The sequence below is a fragment of the Siniperca chuatsi genome, linkage group LG17 (genome assembly GCF_020085105.1).
Source record: "Siniperca chuatsi isolate FFG_IHB_CAS linkage group LG17, ASM2008510v1, whole genome shotgun sequence".
NCBI classification, from domain to species: domain Eukaryota; kingdom Metazoa; phylum Chordata; class Actinopteri; order Centrarchiformes; family Sinipercidae; genus Siniperca; species Siniperca chuatsi.
The window spans coordinates 22979219-23001430 of NC_058058.1; the positions used below are offsets into that span (position 1 = coordinate 22979219).

A 22212-nucleotide genomic window follows, 5' to 3' on the forward strand; every position below is an offset into this window, starting at 1 on the left:
AAACTTGTGTTTACAACAGTAATGCTAACTATCATTATCAGCATTATTTACCAGTTTAAGTCACAGCCACTTCCAAATCAGAAGTGTCTAATCATATTCATTCTGAAAATATTATTACTTTTGCCACTGGCAATGTATTGATTCACAAAACACCTGTGGTTGCATTTTATTTTCAGAGAGCTTTTTGAATAGTACTCATAATCAGATCAATAATTAGAAGTCTATTTTATGGCCAAAGTTAATCTTAGTTTTGATGTTAATGTTAGAAAGAGTGCAAGGTTGGGTCCACATACCTGGTCCTGACCGGAGTTTTCAGGAAGTGTGAAACTGCTAGTTTGTATGAATTGCTGCTCGGCATGAAGGGATGAACTAGAGTTTCCATACTTACAAAAGATTACAATAGGCTTACTATAGATTAATTATAGCTTGTAATAGTTGTGACTTTTAGCCCACTCTGCCATAAAGCCCTCTCTTTTTAATCAGAAAGATACTTGAATGCGAGTCAATGCATAAACATTTCATAGGGTGACCAAATAAATACAACCCGATATTTAAACCACTTCATACACGCTCTCCAACATGTTAAATCTTCAGGGCTCTGCTGAACATTTACCTTCTGTTACTTGTTAGGAAATTGAGTATCAACACTATCCACGTAGAGTGCAGTCTGTGCAGAGTGAAGCCAAAAAGTCCTAACAAGAGCAAGTGACTGCAAAGGTTTTGCACCAAACAAATAAATAGGATAACTTTATTTAAGTTTATCTAAATTCATTTTATAAATTTTGGTTCCATTAAATCACTTTATCTGATGTAGATGTAAACACCCTCAAATTGAAGCTGCGAGTTACCAATTTATCCTCATATGTCTCATTTCATACCCAATGTGCTGGAGTACAAAGCTTAGAAAATGAAAATATGTCCCTATCCTTCTTACGGACTGCCCTGTAAACTAGTCAAATGATCCGGTAAGCTAGCTGTTCAAACATTGTGGGCATTCCCAAACGTTCTATGAACACACATCTGTAGCTCTGCCCATTTGACTGTTATCGATTGTGTTGGTGTTGAGCTAAAATCATACCCATAGCTTTAGTGAATAGTTAAAAGCATGAAAATGACACAGGTGGGGTTCAGAGAGTTTCTGACCGTGGTAGTGATGTGCTGAGCTGGAGACGAGGAAGAGAGGGAATGACCTCCACCAAACAGCCACTAGTCTTCAGACCAGGCAGGCCCTCCAACAGGCAATCGCTGGTCACACCAAACACTGACGTGTGGTAACCTGGGTTCAAATGCAGAATATAGGAAATGTTTAGCTTGAGTGGATGATGTTTTGAAGAACAGGAGGTCAGCCTAGATCAAGATCAAGGCTAAAAACAGTTTCTGATACAACAGTGTATGCCACAGAAATCACTGCTGATTCGACCAACTCGTTGTTGTGTGCAACATCTGAGTAATGGAACAGGTTCTCAGCTGGACTCACCATTGACAGTGATGTTGCCAGCTGTACGTGGGACGCCAACCAGAGTGACGGGGTACAGGCCCGACTCTGCCGGCAGGGACAGCGCAGCAGGCAGGGATTCAAACTCCACTCCAGAGGTCAGCAAACCCTGAAAACAAGATAAAATAGGATGGGGCATGATCAAAATATACATGCAGAAGCAAAAACTAAACTTTCATTGAAGCATAAAAAAATACATTTTAAATCAAAATTGAAAGTTCTTGGCAAACGATAGCATGAGCCAGCATGAAAAGATGAAAATAATATTGTGAACAAATTTTGAATTATTGGGCTTTTTTGTTAGCACAAGCATCATATAATATAATATTAATATCTAATATTATGAGAAAAGTTTGTTTTTGACCTGTAGGTCTGGTTCAGCAAATGTAAAAACCTCTACTTTCTGCATGGAAAACACTTCCATCACAAAGAACACCTTAATTACAACGTTTTGTGCAGATATATGATTTATTTATTTTTTTGCCATAAAAACATTTTAATTTGTAACACAATTGTTTCAAAAACAATCAAAACTGATTATGAAGCTTCTACAAATAATCAAATCTCTTCTGATTAGACTCTTTGTGCACTCCATGCTAACATGGCCCCTATTTGTTTTCCCTTTGAAAAAAGCAGAGTGATGTGCAGCCGTCGGATTCTCCAGTAACAGTTCAGCGTGAAGTATTTCTCCAGCTGTTTCATGTGATTCATCATCTTAATCTACCCACGATGTCCTGAAGATTAAATCTCTGCCAACATGAGATGGCCATTTCCATTGGAGAAAATTGCTCTCCATGGGAAATGGCCACTTGAGCCATGTGTGCTTGAGAAGTGATTGAAAATAAGTCCTACAGATCACAACACAGAAGGAAGAGGGATTAAAAAGGTTTCAAATTCAGCAGTCCAAATTCCCATTGAGCGTTGTGGAGACCAGAATATCCCATGCCAAGGTTTTTTTATGCATCGGGAAATCTTGAGCTCCCTGTCCAAAGGGTAACACTGAGCCCTTTAATTAAAGTTTTTGTAGTGAATTTGAATCAACTCAGAAATACCAATTATACAAAAGAATTGCTCAAAGAATAATTCTGGTTTCTTACAACTTGGATATTGTTATTACAGTTTTGGCCATCTTTTCTATCAGTTATGATAACATTGTACTCACCAAAGTAATTGCTGAGATCAAGGCCAGACAATCAGACAGGTTGTTTCTTGACCTGTCAGATTTCTTTTTAGCCATGCCACTGCATTCCCAGATCTCAGCAATTAAATTGGTGAATACAGCATTATTATTACTGATAGGGTGGGCAGCAAAAACTTATGAAAAGAAAAACCAGGTAGTAATAAACTGGAATTATTCGTAAGAAGGACCTCATATCTGGCCAAAAGAAGTGGGAAGTCCGGAAAGAGCAATCAAGACATATTTACTTATTGACTTTCAGTAGCGATGTCGCCATCTATTGCCAAGCACCATATTAAAGGGCAGAAGCAATGCACCAGGTCATTATTTTTTCATGAAACAGTAATTAAATGGGTCTGGTTTTCACCATCTTACAACTTGTCTCATCTGAGCTCTAAAGTGCTACAGTGAAGTAAAGATACAGTGGTATAATAAGGGAAATACATGTATGCAACGCTTTTCCTGTCCCAGTAAAGATAGCAACTTCATCATGAAGTTACTTTCGTAACTTTAGTTTAATGAAGTTTCATTTCCATACATATTTGACCATTACTCACACTTTGTTTAACAAATCCAAAATGGGAGTTTCTCAAAGAAACTACCCGTTAACAAAACTAGGCCACATGAAATGACGCAGCGCCTTCATTTATTTTAATGAGGTCAGTCCAGTGACACAGCAGGGGTGCCAAAATGCTCAAAGTAACAATGTTAACATGCCGATATTCAGCAGGTATAATGTATAATATAAGATTGTTACTCTCTTAGTTAAGCGTGTTAGCATGCTAACATTTGCTAATTAGCTATAAACTTAAAATACAGCTGAGGTAGATGGGAATGTTATTAGTTTAGCAGGGATTTGGCCATAAACTAAAGGAAACCAAATTAAAATGTTGACCCGATGATGGTGCTAGATGAAAAATCATTAGCATTTATCGTCTAGGGACGCTGAACATTTGTAGCAAAATTCACCTCAATCCATCCAGTTGTTATTTGGACCAAAGCAGTGGACCGACCAACCAACTGTTAGACCAGCAAACATTGCCATCCCTAGAGCCACGCTGCTATTGTTACTGACTGTGTCATCATTTACAACAATCACTGCAAAGCGTTGAACTCTCTGCTCCAAGCTTAACCACAACAATGGTCTCTTCTTCTCTAGTTTTCTCCCCCAACATGTCAGTTTTAATTGCTGATATCCATACATTTCTGTGGTATTTGTTGAAAGGAGTGTGAAATGTTACTCTGGGTTTGGTACTTTTCCATTTGTGCAGTTTACACGTGAGTCTGGAAATTTTCTTTGATAAGATCTCATCTGAAAGTAGCTACCTCAGCAGTCTGAGACTAGTGTGGTTTCTGCCCGCCAGTATTGCTGCTGTTACAGGTTGTGATGTCAACTGCAGGATCTCAATAGTCTATGATAAAATATGTTTTATTAATGAATACAATTTAAGTACACAGTGTATAGTTGTCAAATTGGCTGCAGACAAAAACAGGCCATATCACCTTAGTCTCATTTGTAGTCAGAAAAGCCTGTCATGTGGCTTTAAATTTTCTTTGAATGTGTACTCATGCCCCCTAGGAATAACACTATTTACATTCCCAGTACACACTGCCTGGTTGCACGAGGCAGACTGAGGTGACGTAATGACTGCGTCAATCCCTAACAGCAGACACTACCTCACTAGAGGGAAGGCTGCCGAAGAGCTGAGCCTCTGAGGTACCTCGGCGATGATTTAAACCCTCCTTGCTTTCACTTCAGGACATTATACACGTTTATTGGATAGCATAAGTATCAGTGTTAACCTATTGGAAATAGTTCATTTGCATTCAGCCTTGAAAAGGTCAATTAGCCTGTTAGCCTAACAATAACAATTAGAGCATGTGCAAGTGTATTGCATTGTTTGAGCCGGTGTGCATCGACTTTGTACAACACTGACAGTATGCGGTTAACCTTTTGTTTTGCTTTAACTAATGCTTTTAATGGTATGATTATTATTTATGCTTGCAATTATTGTTCTGGAACATAACTGGACATCTGAGAGCAGCAAAAAAGTCATGCAGAGAAAGCCACTCAAAATAAGAAATACAGATTCCCAAGACAGAAATTCTCTTGGTATTAATTTGGCTCAAAAATTCAACACTGCATATTTAAAAAAAACTACAATGTGTTTCATTATTATTATAGTTATTATTATAGTTGTTTCAGTATTGAAGTAAATGATGAAGCCATCTTTACTGCAAATAAGTCAGTTGACCTAAGTTCAGCAAATGAGAAACAAATCTACAAGAATCATTGGTTGTTTTAAGAAAAAGCAAATAAATATCCCAAACTTGTTTGTGGGGAGAATGACAGAAGTATCTGACAGTGACCCCTCTGAAAATTAAAAGGCTGGGGGTTGTGGTAAAATGCACCACTTTAACAGAAAATCAATAAAGCACAAAGCAAAGCTGGGTATTATTGCTGAAGTCATGTGGTGACTGAGGAGGAGGGCCTGTCTTGCCAACCTACAGGGTCACCTTGGTGGCAGAAGATGGAAAAGTGACCTTGTGTATGTGTTTGCTTCCCTGTGTGTTTCAGAGAGGTGGTTTATGTACAGTGGATGGATGGTTGCTCCAGTCTAACGGCAGTCACTTTGTCTGGGGTACAGAGGAGCTCTCTGCAGCTTGCGTCACCCTGTCTGTCTCCACCTGCGTGACTCTACAAAGACCACCTGAGGTTACCAGCTGCCATGGAGCTGTGAAGGGCTTCAGCCTCCATCTGTGACCTGATCAATTCACCTGTAGTTGGAAGGAGTTAATGACATCCTCATCACTGTTTGACCTTGCCTGTTTGATTGTTTCACCCCACAACAACTTATATATTGTGAGAAGCACTGAAACTCCCTGAACTTCAGATGGCACTTCAAATCTCTCATCAAGTGCATATGCCAAGAAGGCTCTTCAGGCTTTTGCAGTTTTGGGCCCACAGAGCTTTCTTATTAGAATCCTTCGCTTGCTGAGCCAGTTGCCTTCCTGCTGACTCCTCACACATGTGAATGCCACAAAAATAATTTACTGATATCGCTCTTCAAAACATTTTAATTTCCATGGCAAATTTTTTTGATAATACAAAGTCATTTAGGATTTTTTTTTAATTATTTTTGATTATAATAACTGGCTATAAATTAAAGATTTATTCCTACCAGCAAACCTACAAATTATATAATTATTGAAGATTCAATGGCTGGAAATAGCAAAGCTTGATAAATTACTTAAATGATTAACTGAGTATTAAAATTAAAATTAAAATAAATGTATCAATTAATAATTTTTGCACAAATGTACATGTCGGTAAACTTCACACAGCATGCATATGTTTACAACCCAAGACTAAATCAAAGTGACTAAGGCAGCAAAAAACTCACTCCTCACTTTATTGGAACAGGTTTGTATTTTGCTTTTTAAGTTCTAAATTATTATTTTCAATGGTGAAAGACAACTACTGTATATTTGGAGGGATGGAACACTTTTCTCTATTGCAGCCACAGTTTGTGATCTAGTGAGATGATATTTATCAGACACAAATTTGACTCACTGGAGCGATAACACACACAAATGCACACTCAGAGTCAACTGGCTGATGTTTATTCCTCCAGTTTAAACACTTTCCAGATGTTCCAAACTGGAGGTCGCCTGCATTTCTTATGTCTGTAACAGCATGCGCCATTATCAGACGATGCAGGGCGGCTAAATCAACCAGCAAGACCTGTCCAAGTCTATTTGGCATCAGCTCTGAGACAGCCGCCACAATTAAGAGGGCACTGTCTCCGTTCACACTCTGCCATGAAACTCTCACGGCAATTTGTTCTCGACTTTCCAAATAATTAAAGGCAACATCACTTTTGACAGGTGGTACATTGCGTGTGATGCTGTGAGTGCCGTTGCAATCTAGCAGCTGAAAGTAGACCTCTCTCTGCTGGCCTTTTATTGAGTCTGATGATTGCTTTGCATGTCAAGGTTGTCCCGCATCACTGTATTCATAAACAGACACAGCAGTGAGCAGGAAGAACAACAATTTATTTGGTACCCTTGAACCTTATAAACTGGCTCAACTGGTGTGTGTGTATGTGTGTGAAAAGGAGTGGTAAGGGAGTGACAAAGTACATAAATTAGAAAAGGATGTCGCAGAAGTGTAGGTCTGTACTACAGTTGGCGGTCCTTTAATAAGGAAGTGTTCTGAACGTAAAAAAGCTGCAGTCACCAAGCAGCTATTAAACAATACAATTAAATTGGACTCCCTGATGTCTGATGGCTCTTTTCTAACTTTACTTTGCACGGAAAAGGAGAGCAAATGGTCTTACAATTACCTCAATATAGAACCTATCTGGTCTGACAGGATGGTGTGTGAAACCATAAAAGTAATGGCACTACAGGGGGTGTGCCTCTCCCTAGTGATGTTTTCTTACTGTCAGGAGCGAGAAGAGTTTGTTCTCACCATCTCATACAATCATTACAGTATTAAACTGTCAAAAAAGCTTTTAGGGGACCTCAGTTAGGCTATCAAGGATGACTACAAAGCATTATCACTTGTCCTGTTGCAATTCTTAGGTGGGTCCAGAGGGACTGTTTGGGTTACTACAGTGAGAAAAGCATGTCAGCAACCTCCTGTTTTCACAAAGCTGTGATTAGATATTGAAAAATTCAGATTTATCTCCGTTAAATTTATTGCAGTTTATTATATTATATTTATAATACAGTTATTACAGTACATTTGAAGTTTAGGTGTAATAAATTTCACTAACCATGTTCTCCACACGAAGTTCGTAAGGCATGGGGTTGTAGACCATGAGCTGCACTTCACAAACATCTCCTTGAACCCACTGGAAGTCTGGGAAAATGAGACATGAATACATTAGAATCAGATGTCAGTGGTATTTAAACCCATTTGTAATAAATGAGCTGAGGGAAATACACCATTAGGCTACATTGCTTTTAAAGATCAAAGGCAACAGTAAGTGATAGATGATGTAAATTAAAGAAAAAAAAAAGTCTGATAAAATAACTACAATTTTCCTGAATATTCACAGAATACATGTAAGCTCATCCAGTTTATGTTACGCTTCAGTTGTACCCAGTTAAAGCATCTTTAAATAGTTTTTGGGAAATATGCTCATTTACTTTCTTGCCACGAGTTAGATGTGAAGATAGATGTGAAGATTGATACCACAGGAGAGAACAACCTGGCTCTCTCTCCAAAGTTTTGCCCCGAAATTTGACTAATTAACACATTATATCTTGTTTGTTTAATTCATATACAAACAGAAATGTAAAATTGACAATATGTAGTTTTACAGGGACTTATGTGCAAAACTAAGCTAATCAGTTGCTGCCTCTAGCTTCATATAACTCAACTAGAAAGCGATTAAGCATCTTTCCCAAATGTCGAACTAGAAACTCGAAAGACTGGAAACAGGGGTAAACAGCTGGCCTGGCTCTGTCTAAAGGGAACAAAATCCACCTACCAATACCTGTAAAGCTCAGTAATGTAAAACACGTTTTATCTCCTTTGTTTAATCCATTAAAGGTCCAGTGTGTAACATTTAGGAGGAGCTATTGGCAGAAATGGAATATAATATAATGTTTATGTGCCAGACTATTGCTTTTTTTAAATTATTATTTTGTGGGGCACTTTATGCCGTATTCGAACCGGGGACGTTGGGGCTCATGGTCGGCGTCTTAATCCCTAAGCCATGCGGGCGCCCATGACAGAGCAGTAACCAGTAACTGGTTGTCAGACAACCAGCTGAGACTTCAGGAAGTTACAGTTACAGTCTGGTACATAACTCCATGTAAAACCACAACCTGTCGGTTTTACACTTTTTGTACAGATTAAATTAAATTCAGGCCTTGTCACCCAGCATCAGTGCCCGTCCTCACTAAGCAGGCGTTCTGACCAAAACTGGCTATGCATTAAAAAAAAAATAAAAATGCAAGTATTGATTCTCGACATCCTCCTCTCCCGTCGTTCTGTGCCTTCTCGTCTCTCTCCTCTCTCCTTCTGTCGCTTTCAGCAGGTATTTCCGCCTGGATCTGGATCTGGATCTGTGGTTGCGGGCCACCTGCTGCCCCCGTGTTCCTGCTCGACAACTGCTACTACAGTTGTTGTTATTGGCTCTGTTACTAATACTGACATTATTCTTCCTATAGCTGCCATTCCTATTATTATTAATTTATTAATATTAACACTACAATTACATTTCTACTATTTTAAAAATTCTAGGTGGTATTTGCATTGTGCCTCCCTCCCTCCCTAAACCTCTCTCTCTCTCTCTCTCTCTCTCTCTCTCTCTCTCTCTCTCTCTCTCTCTCTCTCTCTCTCTCTCTCTCTCTCAAAACCTAACACAGCAGAGGCGGACACCATTGAATCTGGTTCTGTCCAAGGTATCTGCCTCTTAAAGGAAGTTTTTTCTTGCCACTGTCGCCAAATGGGTCTCTGTAAATAATATTTTAAAGAGTACGGTCTAGACCTGCTCTATAGGAAAAGTGCAATGAGATAACTTCTGTTATGAATTGGCACTATATAAATAAAATTGAATTGAATTGAATACATGGTTCAATAGAGCTATGACTCTCTCTAATTTGAATTGATACTGGAGCTAATAAAGGCGTAATTTTCAATGGGTTATTGTTCACAGAATGAAATTTACTGAGCTGTTGTGGCGAGCTAACAGCAGGGACAATGAGATCAAATTATGTTAGGACCTAATTAAATGGACTCCAGAGAAATGTGAACTGTAAAAGGCAGGTTAGCACTGCTTTATGGATGCCGTATTCAAGCAGAGGTCCAAACATTTAGGATATATTCAGAGAAAAGCTGCAGTCGGTGATTTCCTGAGAGAAAAACTTAGAAACAGCTTAGTCTTACTTTTAGAAAAGAAAATATGAAGAGATTACAGCTCTGCACTGCAGTATCCATCATTCCTCAATGAGTTGTTGAAAGGGTTTGTTGGATTCAGAAGCTACTTTAGTCCCACTGTAGCCATACCCATCTCCATTTTAAATGTAACATATTCTAGTCCATTTGGAGAGTCCATTGCCGTAAATAGACATGCAAAAGAGGGCCTGAAAATCCCAGCTCAGGTGCTGGCAGGAAAAAGGATTTATGGAAGGCAAACTCCAGTCATGCACCTTGGGAAATTAAGTCAGTCAAAAGAAAGATATCCATGATATGAATGTCTGGAAACCCATACAACCTCAGGTCTGGCTCACAGGCATGCTCTCATAGCCAGCCAATTAAGTGCGAAATACACCTCAGAAAATAGAGAAACAAAGTGGATTGCTGATATTTGTGTTGCCTCAGTCCAAACTCTTCAAGTGACCATTGAGATTCTGCACAAATCTCCAAAGGCTGTAGCTCTTTGAAACTGAGTCATACATAGCAATAATGAATGTTTTGAGTCGATGGCTGCATGGTTAGTTAAACATTGTGTTTGGTTGCTTAAAGGGCAAATTATTTTGTTAAACTGTCTCTCATGTGCTGTGAAAATCATATTTTATTGACCAGAGACAGAACTGAAGATGTTTATTGGTTTTACTGCATCCTACAGAGAAATATTCTGTAAAACTATCAGCAACATAAATTTTTCATATTAAAAAATACATGCACACTATGCCTGGGCATTGGAGCAAAAATCATCCATGTTAAATGAAGCGACCCCAGAGCAAGAGAGAATGCATTCAAACATAACTGAAGCCGAGCTTTTGAGCTCGTTTGAAATTACGAGTCATTAGCGCCTCAGATGGTGGAACATTTCTGGAGGACATTTAGTTTATACTGTAAATGGAAGAATTTAAACAGCCAATACAAAAAACACAGGAAAAAACAAAAATGCTATCTGTTTGACTTTGGAAATCGTAGTTTGATAAAATAATCTTGACTCAAGCACCGTTGTCATGATGTCATATTGACAACTGAGCAAACTCACACTATTTTGTCAAAAATAATAAGAGTGCAGCCAATGCAAGAACCATCCAAGCAGGAGAAGAAGAAAACTGGAATAGTGGGCACTGGGAACACACGCAATATACAGGTGGTCAAGAATACGCAGGCATGGGCTGTACAAGTGACCTAGAGGTTTAAGATGCTGACCATGTATTCGAAATGTCCATGGATCGTGTCTGACTGGGGACCTTTCTGGCATTTCAACCCCTCTCTCTCCCTTCACTGCTGCCTCCTCCTCCCCCTGCCCTACAATATACACAGTATATATTCAAAAAAATGGTCAAAGTCAGCATTCAGACTGATAGTAGCAAAGCGTTGTATAAGTTAAGGCACTCCATTGCTGTGGGTGCGCTGCTTCAGGTACAGATGAAATGATGAAACATACAGTAATTAAGAATTTGCCGCACAACCTTGCATTTTTTAGTGAAGCTCTCTGTGGTCTCATTGAAACAAATGAGTAGGTTGTGTTTCTTAATGCAGAGTTATTAGCGGCCTGAACGCAGCCTCAGATGGGGACCTTTTTTTGCCACTACGTTGCAGCAACCTAAAATGGCCTGCTGGTTTTTCCCGGACCATCATGCTGACCATGGATGTATTATAAGAACTGCAAACCAAGATACCGGACTCCAAGATGGCGGCCATTCATCTGAATTAAAATTGCTTGCCAAGCGCATAAACCCAAAACATTTTGTCGCTTACTGGTTTGCTTCCGTGCTGTGCGGCCTACTGGACATGCCAATTAGTTTTTCTTCCCCTGGCACTGCCTGATCAGTTTCTTGGACCCATAAAACTTTTTTAGGCTCTGGGGAAGTTTTACAAATTAAAAACCATCATGGTTTAAAAATGCATAACACAAAGAGTATCCATTTATCTTGTTGAGCAGTTGGAGGTGTCTTGTCAACAGTTTTACAGACCTCTCTTTCATAATGGTGGTTTATGGGGAAAATTACTTTGTGTTGGAATACCATGAGTGGCCAATGGCATCAAGGCTGCCTGGCCACTCCGTATCCATCTCTCTTAATACATCATGATGCTGACCCACCAAGTGTTCCTGAAGGAGGCCGAGAAATAACATGCTGAAAGCTTGACAGGTAACAATAAGCTACAATTAGTTGTAGAGATGTTTCTGAAATGTATGAATGGGAACTTTGGCCAATGGAAACATTTTTGTGTCTCTACTACAGGCCCATTCAGGGCAAAGACTGTGGGGGAACAGATAATGAGTGGAAATCCCGATACCGATGCTACCCATATTGGTGCCCGGAAGAAGACATTAATTAATCAGTCTGGTTTTCAGCCAGTGTAACATGCTCTGTTGGACTGAGGTCAATTGACTTGGCAAGTCAAGATCATTCCACTGTTTGGCCCTAAAAACTCTATGTTCGAGGATCACTGTCCTGCTATATTATTCTAAAATTAGGGGACAATGTATAAAACGAGTCCTTCACTGCTCTACTTACTATGAATGCGAACACACCCAAGCACCCTTAAAGCTGGAAGTCAGCACTTTAACCTTATAGTTATTGTTTTATTTCAAATCCAATGTGCTGGAGTACAGAGCCAAAACAATAGAAAATGTGTCATTGTCCAAACACTTAAAGACCGCACTGTGTCACTGCTTCCTTTATAAGGACTAGATGAAGTAAAATTCACCTCCCCGTATGCCCACATACCCCTGTAATAGATAGCCTATCATCCACATCAAAGTGAATGGATAGCCGTAGACTACACACTTCTTAAAACTGAGTCTCAGAGCAAATAAAGGGGAAACAATCTCCCCTATTAGAGGACCCCTTCTTTTACAGCTGAACATCAACCTGATTCATTGCATGTGACTTAAAGAGCAAGCAAATACACGCACATATATTCTCAGTGTCTGCACACATCAATTGCCAGAGCCTAGCACAGAATACTAAAGATTTTGGTTCCTCATCACTAAAATGAATGAGTGGGAAGTGATGGTTTACTCTAAAGCTGTAATAGTTTACAGCCATGGAGCCACATATCGGAGCATAATGAAGTCCTCAAGAATATCCCTACAGTGAGCATTTCACTGATGACAAGGCGAGTACATACTACACACAAGCCCATAAATATCTTTTTCAGGTTGAATATTCCAAGCTGTGTTAGGACATTAAAAAGGCCAAATGAGGTCGCAGCTGACAGCGTGTTGCTGCCCTGTTTGCAATTGTCTGTGAAAGCAGAAATAATACTGTGTTCTGTATGATAGGACATGTCCACATGTGGCCATTGTGTGATGAATGCTTGTGCACAGTTAACCCATTGTACAAAGACTTGACTTCTACAGTTCCTGCGTGCTGGGAGATGCCTTGAAGGAGTTAAGAGAGAATCTTAACTTCATTAGCTGGCAGCTAGCTCTCCAGAGGCAGAAGGACTAAGATGGAAAGGGATGTTTGAATTAATCTCCAAAGCCTCACAGCACCATATTGCAGAGAAATATCTGACTTTCAACATCTAAATCCTGATGAATGCAGCACAAGGGTATGGGTATAGGGCAGTTTATTAAAAATCACTTGTGGTTTATTCACTGTCATCCATCTCTAAGATGAAAGATGATTTTGTACATTTTGATTGATTATATATTTAATATGTAACTACACTGTTTGTCCATGTAAGGTACTTAAACAGAATAGATACAGAAATATCCAGGCTTTTAATACAGATCTTCAGTTTCCAGTGGTCTAAATTGTTGATTCAGCAGCTTTTCCAAACCCATGCTAGAGCAGTGCTAAAATTATGCTTACCGATTACACTGAGGGTGGTGGAATTACCTGTACTGCAATGGCTCACGCAGTAAATTCAACATAAAGTAAATTTCAAGTCATACTCAAAACGCTTCTGTTCTGCGTGTCTTTTTTTTTTCTTTTTTTTTTTTTTTTTTTACAAGAATACTAATTTCTTTCACTATTGTTTTCTAATTGCTTTGGCACTTTTTTATCAATCAATGTTAAGCTATTATCAATGAATTGTCAGCTTCACTGACAGTAGCTTAACAACAATCAAACAACAGCAAAGTTGATCTGGAGCAGGACAATGATCCAAAACAAACCAGCAAGTCCACCACTGAATGGCTGAAGAAGAACAAAATGAAGACTTTGGAGTGGCCTAGTCAAAGTCCTGACCTGAATCCTATTGAGATGCTGTGGCATGACCTTAAAAAGGCAGTTCATGCTCGAAAACTCATTGCAAGTTATCGCAAACGCTTGATTGCAGTTGTTGCTGCTAAGGGTGGCCCACCAGTTATTAGGTTATTAGATTTAGTTTTCCCTTAATAATAACAACCTTCATTTAAAAACTCCATTTTGTGTTTACTTGTGTTATCTTTGACTAATATTTAAATTTGTTTGATGAGCTGAAACATTTAAGTGTGACAAACATGCAAAAAAATAAGAAATCAGGAAGGAGGCAAACACTTTTTCACACCACTGTACAACACGATTTCCTTATGAACCATCGCTGAATAAAGGGAATCCAATTTTTGCAGTTTTTGTTGTAGTAGCAAAAAAACAAAAAAGAAGCACTTTTCTAAAGCAAGCAAAGAAGAAACAAACTGCTCAAAGGTTTTGGTTATTAGTCAGACTACCAAAACAAGAAATAATGTTTACGGTAAATGACAAAAAAAACCTACAATGAAGGAATAAAAACTTAATGACTATTTTACAAATGGCATCAGTATTTGTCATATTTTACATTGATTGCTCTATGGGTTAGGCTGGGCATTGATGTCACAACTGTGCTTTGATAAAAAAATATACTCTGACACAAAAGATGTAAACTTCTGCTTCAAAGGGCCTAGGGATGGACCTCAAAGGGCTTCAAAGTGCTAAGAGATGAAGGGGGCCCTGCATGATGTCCCTGACTCAGCACTGGCAACATGTTGCTGCTGATGTCTACAACCTGAACCAACGCAATCTCAAATACACAACAGCCAATGAACAGCCACACTCACTTTCTCACTGCTACTTAAATATGTTACAATGCTAAATTTGACTTTGTTTGACGATTCTGCATTTGGGATGGCATAAAACACTGAAATGGATTCACTCCAGACACAACGCAAACAAGCTGTAGTTTTTGATACATCCGATTTCCAGTCAGGAGAGCAGCGGTTCAGTCGAGCATAGCTTTGAGCCTATTGCTATTGCTTACATACCAAGTGATGAATAAATTGTATGTTTCTCAGGTGGTTAGGACATTTATGAAAGGGAGTCATCAATTCTAAATTGGACAAGTTAAGAAGACAGGCTTTGTTGACAAGGACGCCATGACAGGAATGCAGGCAAGAGGACTATGAATATAATGAATATTACACTTGAGTGGAGCAAACTCCTAATTAAAGAACTGATCAAATACATTTTGCTCTTTATGGCGCTGACTTGTTTGTCTGTGGACAAAGAAATCACAGTCAGTCAGTAAATACTGGTACCAAGAAATTACAGAAACTGATAAGGTATAGGAGACATTACCCCAATTCAGCATGGATTTCATTACACAGCATTTATAATTAATTAAATGAAAGAAGATAAAGAGGGGTAACAAATGTTTTGAAACTGACCTAGTTAAAGACAGTTTCTTACATCCAACAGGTTCATTGACTAAACGGGATTCATTTCAAATTTAGTTCTGATATTTTATGTACATTAACTTGTACTCTGTGTTTGACCATTTTCATGCCTAAAAATTACAAGCCATTTTCCCCAGTATTGCCTAAAGATTACAAATAGATTGCTCAATCACTTCTTCACTGGTAAATGTAACTCTGGAAAATGACAGAACAGGTGAATAGAATTAAATATAATTTCAGATTTTATAGACAGTTGATTGCAGACATACCATTAGAGACAAATGACAGCAGCTGGCCAATATCATCCAACTACAATTAATGTAGAGTTGTAAACCCTGTGGTACACTCAGCTAGTCTGACAAGGCAACAGAAATAAGCCTGAAATGGAGAGACTGTACTGACTAGACTTACATCAAAAGCCAGTGCAATGTCATCCCCATACGGAATCCGTCATGTTTCTGCCATGAGTGGATGTTATTAATATCAATGAAAGTTAAAATACTGATGTCAACAGGTTGTAGACTTCAGCCAGTCAATGACTACTAAGGATGTTCAAGCAAACACTAAATATGATGAGCAGCAAAGACCTAAACAAGTATATTGATTATAAAGCAGAAGCACTTGCACTATCATTGCAATTCTACAACATTGTCGGACTCACAATGGACAATTTTTTTTAACAAAATCGATGCTGCAGATCCAAAGATATCATGTTTTTTTTCATCCATACATTCTTCCTTGTCAAAACCTGGCACCTACATTACCCACAATGCAACTCAACCGTTGACACAGTTCGGTTTGAGAATCAGGTGTGTTATGCTAGTAGCGGCTAATGTAGCCTGGAGCCTCTAGCTTCAAGCAGAAATGAGGAGCGGGCTAGAGAGAAGCTCACTTCTTTCTAACTCCACACCCCCAGATTTTTTTCATTTTCAGACTCAGTCTTCAGCCCCAACCGACACTGACTCAAGTGACATCACTTGAGGACATTTAACATATTTCACACAGCTCCCTCTGGAGCCACAAAATGCTTTATACAACTTATTTCACACATGCAGTAGTACTCCCAAACACCTGTAAACAGACTTCGATTAATCAATCTTGTGCAGTCGCGTGCACCTCCTGTTGACTATATTCAAGATATACTGTCCAACTTGAAATATTAGGCTCCTTTCTGCCATCTGCTTGGGAATGTCCAGGATGTATGCGTGTATGCAGTCTGGATGAAAGGGGTCAGCAATATCTCACAACTGACAAACTGACAACCCACTTTCCAGTGGACCCTACATTGGCTCAATGATGACTCTAACGCTTCTATTTCAGAAAGAACACAAAAAAACTGGCATGCATGTTTAACTGCAGCCAAGAAGATTATAGTTCAGCACTGGAAACCTCCCCATGATTTACTACTAAACATTGGTTACGATGTCTATTAGATGTTTTAAATATGGAACTGTCTTAAGCAAGGATTAACAATGCTCAACCAAGGTCATGGCGGGGGGAAGTGAGGGAACGGAGATTAGGGAAATGAGAAGGAGTAGGAGAACTTGTGATTCTGTATTCTTTAGTTAGGCTGTCCAATTACCTTTGGTCAACTAAAATCGGATGTCTTCATACAAAAAGGGCTATTACTCCTACACGTTTCACCTGATGTAGATGTAAACACCCTCAAATTAAAGCTGAAAGTCATCAGTCATTTCACAATCATGTGCTGGAGTATGGGTATCAGGATACACCCTTAATCAACAAAACCAAATGGTGGTGTGTGAGAATGTACAGTAGGTTGAAATGAGGAAAATATGTGTGCATGGACACAACAAAAATGATGTTGGGCTTACCTATCTTCTTACAACGCTCCTCTCCTCTGTTGTGCATGATGATTGGTGAGTAGATGAAGGGGCTGGCAGTGGACATATTCTGTCCCAGCAGGCCTTTCACTTTGTGAGGACGCAGACTGACAGGCAGATTGAGGAGCTTCACAGACCTAGTTTGGGCATCACAACAATGACATGAGTAAGTCTCATTATTACAGTACATTGCAAGAGATTTATAATACTACTCTTTGTTAAAGGTTACAAAGTCGGCAAACCAATAAAAAAAAGTACAGACACTTGAAGAAAGTATGTACTCCTCAATTTCAGGGACCAGGGGACAATTAATTCATTCACCGATACTTTGTCAATGTAATCTAGTAGAAAAAGACTCCTGCACATCAGAACCCACAGTTCTGTAGGAAAGTTACTGTTGCTCATTAATATGGCAAGCAATATAATACAAGTCTTTATGGTTAGGCACTAATGACTGGTTGCCTGGTTTTTCTCTTGGTATGTTTCCAGCTCTCCAGCACTTCTGCTTCCACAGTAGCCTACTAACTGCAGTATTTGCAAAAGAACCTATATCACCTATTTATCTTCATACTCAAGAAGCTCTGAGCGCTTTAAAGAAATCCGGCCTTCGTGAGCTCCTTGTAAACTTTTATTTTTGAGTTTCTAAGTGCGAGAATGTTTTATTCAGAAATGACAAAAATGTATTTGCAACGCTGGTTTTCACTGCGGAACAATTCTAAAGCCTGTGAATTAATGTGAAAAGAAGTGATAGCTGTTGTCGGGGTCTTGTCTTGAAGCATATCTGTCTTGCTTTGAGGTGGACATCGCTGTAAGATAAGTTATTTAAGCGCTGTAAAAGCATTACACTGGTATCCTCACGTTTTCAACAAGTTTGTTACGTGTGTACCATTTGAACAAGCCACTGACAACTACCCATTGGTGTGATGTCACACTGGAAACAAATAATGATACTCAGTATCAACTATAACTCTGAATGTGGTTTGTTTTGTCTCCTTTTCAGCAGCCATTGTTTATTTTAAGGGAATCAATACTACCAGCCAATCAGAGTATTGGCTCATGAATAATGAAATCATGTTGATCATTAGAGGTGGGTGTGGAGCTCTGGGAACCAAACTACTTTTGGTGATGAAACTGACAAGCCCTTGGAAAATGAAGTGTTTCTTACACATACCGCAGTTTATAGCTATAATTATCAATTAGTTACTCATTCGTTCATGCAAAACAAGACTGAATGTTTTTCGGGTCATCATGTGTCGTTTGTGTCTTCAGCTATTTTGTGTGTTAATGTAACAAATGATTTGGGTGCAATGGTGACTGACTCAGAGTTCAGACACCGATATTGGCAAAATACAGGGAACAAATGTCTCTTTCTCACTAGCTAAGAGCAGTGCCCAAAACATTCAGCTAGCAGCTTCTCATTTTAGCCGGCACTGACTTTCACTTTCGCCGGTTAAAATGGCAAATGTCGCCAGCAGCAGGTCATATCAGCTGTCACTAATTAATGTCACTTCCGAGAGCAACTTGATTACCGACCAAAATGAAAATTGTTTGTGTGTTTGATTCGGCAAATACCCGATATTATAGGACTTTGTGATAGTCCTCAACAAATTTACAGTACTACATTCTCCTGTTTAAGTTTTCCAAAAACTATAGGGCCCAGCAGTTTTAGGGAATTATTTAATTATGACTCATTTTAGACCCATTTTCAAGATTTACTGTATGAATTCCACAGACAGGCTGGATCATTTGGATAGTATTGAGAGACAGACTAACATTGTTGGTTTTGGTCTTCTAATGGAATTTGTTAACAATATGAAATTCCATTTGAAACAACTGTATGATTTTCAACTATTTTAAAAAGACAACAATTCCCAATTTGAGAAATGTTTTTTAAATTAACATTCCATTAAAGATTAATGGAAAGCCTAATTTCATAGCAATTAACATTAAAAGCACCAATTACATATTCAGAGCTTTTTTACACAATCGTTTAGTAGCAGTGGCTAACTAACTGCCAGACTTTTATGCGTCAATGGTGTAATCGCTCTAGATTTGTAATTTGGATGATATTTTTCCATATTACAAATCTTGCATGTGACAAGATACATGAAAGTAACAATAACTCACACTCCTGTCTTACCGGACAATGGGGAGCTTTGTAAAGGGCACCGGAGGGAGCTTCAGGCCATCAGGAAGGGTGATGACCTCCATTCCACCTGGACACTTGGAGGTGTAGTTCTCCAGACTCTGGGTCACCTCTTTCTTCTCTATAAATGTAGGAGCATATAACAGTAGGTAAATCAATGAGCACATGGCCAGAGCACATAAAGAAATCTATAGAAACAATTATCCAAAGATCAGGCAGCAACAATTATGACATAACACAATTCCCTTTAAATTTCCCCACACCCAGATAATCTGAGTACTATCTCCACTGTAGAGACTCCGTGTGTGTGGGATATAAATTAACCAGACATTAATGACCTGTGAAACCACTCTCTCAGCCATAACAGCCCCAGCCTTCAAGTAAAATTGTAAGTTTTATTGTACCATCAATACCTTTTGAGGGAACATTACTGCTCACCCAGCCATACAATTTCCTTTGGCTCTGCAAGTTTCAAGAGTGTCAGTATCAAGGAGAAAATGACATTTACATGCAAACATTTCAAACAGATCTATAAAAACTCATGGGAGTACCTTATGATGTCCTATGAATGCAAGCTTTTTGTATTAATGTTAAGTCTGTGTGTTTCTTCACCTCATTGTACTTTCAATAAAAATGTTTACAGCTGTTCTGTAAAAATACTGGAATATAAACTATATCCTTACTGCATAATCCAAAAGAGAAAGATTTTTTTCAGCTGCGTAAGATATATACTGTATATATGAGATGCTTGTTTTAACAGCCAAAATAATTAGTCTAAGGATTTCCATGTCTCCTAGCAACAGTAAAATTATTCCAAGAACTGTCCATATGAATGTTAATATGTGTACAACTACAACCTTGTAAATACAGACTGGGAGCCAGAAACCCACCACCAGTAGATCAGAGTGAAGTCAGGAAAGGAAGGAATGAAAGGAGTACGGTTAGAGTGAAGGAATGTAGAGAGGGAAAAGGGGAAAAAGGAGGGAATAAAGTGAGATTGAGATGGATGGAGAAAGGAAGGAATCAGAGGAAGAAGAAGCATAAAAGGAATAAAATAGCAACAGATGAATGGATGATAGCTAAGTTATCCTCCTGGCTCATAGCTTTCATGATTGATGACATATTTGTCCATTTTTTTCTTGTTTGCCATGTCTGAGTGTTCACAGCAGCTGAATGTTTAGGGGCCACTCCAGGACAAAAAGCAGTGGTTTTGTGCTCAAAGAAAAAAGTCATTTCTGTTTAAATGTTGATTCTATATCCATAAAGTGTTTTGCCAAGTATAGAATAAAATAATGACCTTACATTAAATTTGTATGTCTTCCATTATGATTAATAAAATCAGCACTGATCAAAGTAAGTCAATTTCAGTTTAAATTTGTCTTATTTGAAACTTAGATCAAAGAACTGAAGTGAAATGTTAGCAAAACACCATTAACAAACAGCATTTTTATCAGCATTAAAAAAGCTGCAATTTTACTGATGAGTGTCATGATTATTTTTATCATATTTCTTCAATAATGCTGCTTCCTTTCAGGTTAATCTGTACCTTTAAAGCACCATTAATACATTTTTTTGGCCACTTGGGGGCAGTGGAGCTGTAAATATTTTGACATATTCTCACCTTATTAAGTGGCTAACATGCAACATGTTTCTGGTCTCCACCAACTTCTGAGAAAAATATCTAGCTGCTAAATGCTCCGGCTAATTGCTAACTTTGTCTTCCTACTGTTTAGTGCTGCGTAGGTAGTGTACCGTGGGTTTTTCATAACGTTTTCATGGAAAACAGGTTGGAAACAAGATTGGTGAGAGCAGAGTGTGAGGGCCAGAAATCCAAATCAATGATCTACTGTAAAGTACGCTAAAAACGTTCTGTTAAGCTGAGGGGAACTACAGAGTTGGATGATAATTCTCTGTGCTATTGGTACGAGGGACACCTTTCACATTATACATAGTAATTTGATTCATTGTTAATATAAAAATATTGATTAGTGTAGCTTTAAGTAACAAAAATAGTTTCATTATGGGTGTAGTTTTTACTATGTAGTGAGCCTGCTATCAAAAGGACAGCTAATGTCACCACAAAGAGCCTGTATCATTTACTGAAGTGATGAAGTGCACTGGCACTGCCAACCAGAACACCTGCAACCTAGAAATCCCATCTAAATGAGTGTAGTTTATACGATTTCAAGATTAGGGCTGATCAAATGATGGTCACAAAAAGTACTCATTCTTAGACAAAAATTGGCTACGTATAATCAATGCATTAAACTACGTACACAAAATGTACAGTATCTACCAATGAATTAGATGAGTCAACTTAGTAACAACTAACCAATAAAACCTACAGGTCGAAGTAAAATAGTGCCCTGCTTTATAATCATGTCTGGCCATGCACAACAACTAAGGTCCTGACACACCAAGCCAACAGTTTACCGTCTGTCATTGAGCATCTGTGGCTGACCATCACCTATAGTTTTTGCGGTGTGTCTGGCACCATTGGCTGTAGTTGTCCCTTAAGCTGCCTTCAGACCGACATTAGCCCTGCATGGAAAAACGCAGCCCTCTCATTCATTTGAAAGGAGCCGGTCCGTTGACACAGCGCGGTTGCCAACACAAAACGCAGGGTCGTCCAGCAAAAAAGTTGAACTTGGCTCAACTTTTGCTACAACGCAAAGTCATCAGGCAAAGCAGTGCAGTGGCCAATTAACTTAATAATAAGTGCCATAATAACTTTATGTCTAAGAGTTGTAAAATCCTGTATCAGAGTACTATAAACCACTGTCCAGTGTTTGGGTGTCTGAGAAGCCTTCCAATTCACGTTTCTGTTACTTAAACTGGACTTCCTAGATCAAATATCATGTCTAACAGGTGCCTGAAGCAACAAGCCCCCATTAACACAGCCCCCTGCACTGTTTAAACGCAGGACTGATTTCTGTCTGAACGCCTGCTTAGGCTTCAGCCATTCAGCATGTTGAATTAGTGGT

General features: G+C 38.8%; 1 protein-coding gene across 3 annotated transcripts in view; it reads right to left on the bottom strand.

The window, feature by feature from the left end:
• trappc9 (trafficking protein particle complex subunit 9) overlaps positions 1 to 22212 on the bottom strand; it is a 212126-nt gene that overhangs the window by 158344 nt on the left and 31570 nt on the right. For all 3 annotated transcript variants that reach the window (XM_044171437.1, XM_044171439.1, XM_044171438.1), the window contains 5 exons: positions 19223 to 19349; positions 17074 to 17219; positions 7454 to 7539; positions 1478 to 1604; positions 1144 to 1276 (listed from right to left, as the gene is read on the bottom strand). In XM_044171437.1, the coding sequence (XP_044027372.1) occupies positions 1144 to 1276; positions 1478 to 1604; positions 7454 to 7539; positions 17074 to 17219; positions 19223 to 19349 (619 nt within the window). The remainder of the gene's footprint in view (positions 1 to 1143; positions 1277 to 1477; positions 1605 to 7453; positions 7540 to 17073; positions 17220 to 19222; positions 19350 to 22212) is intronic.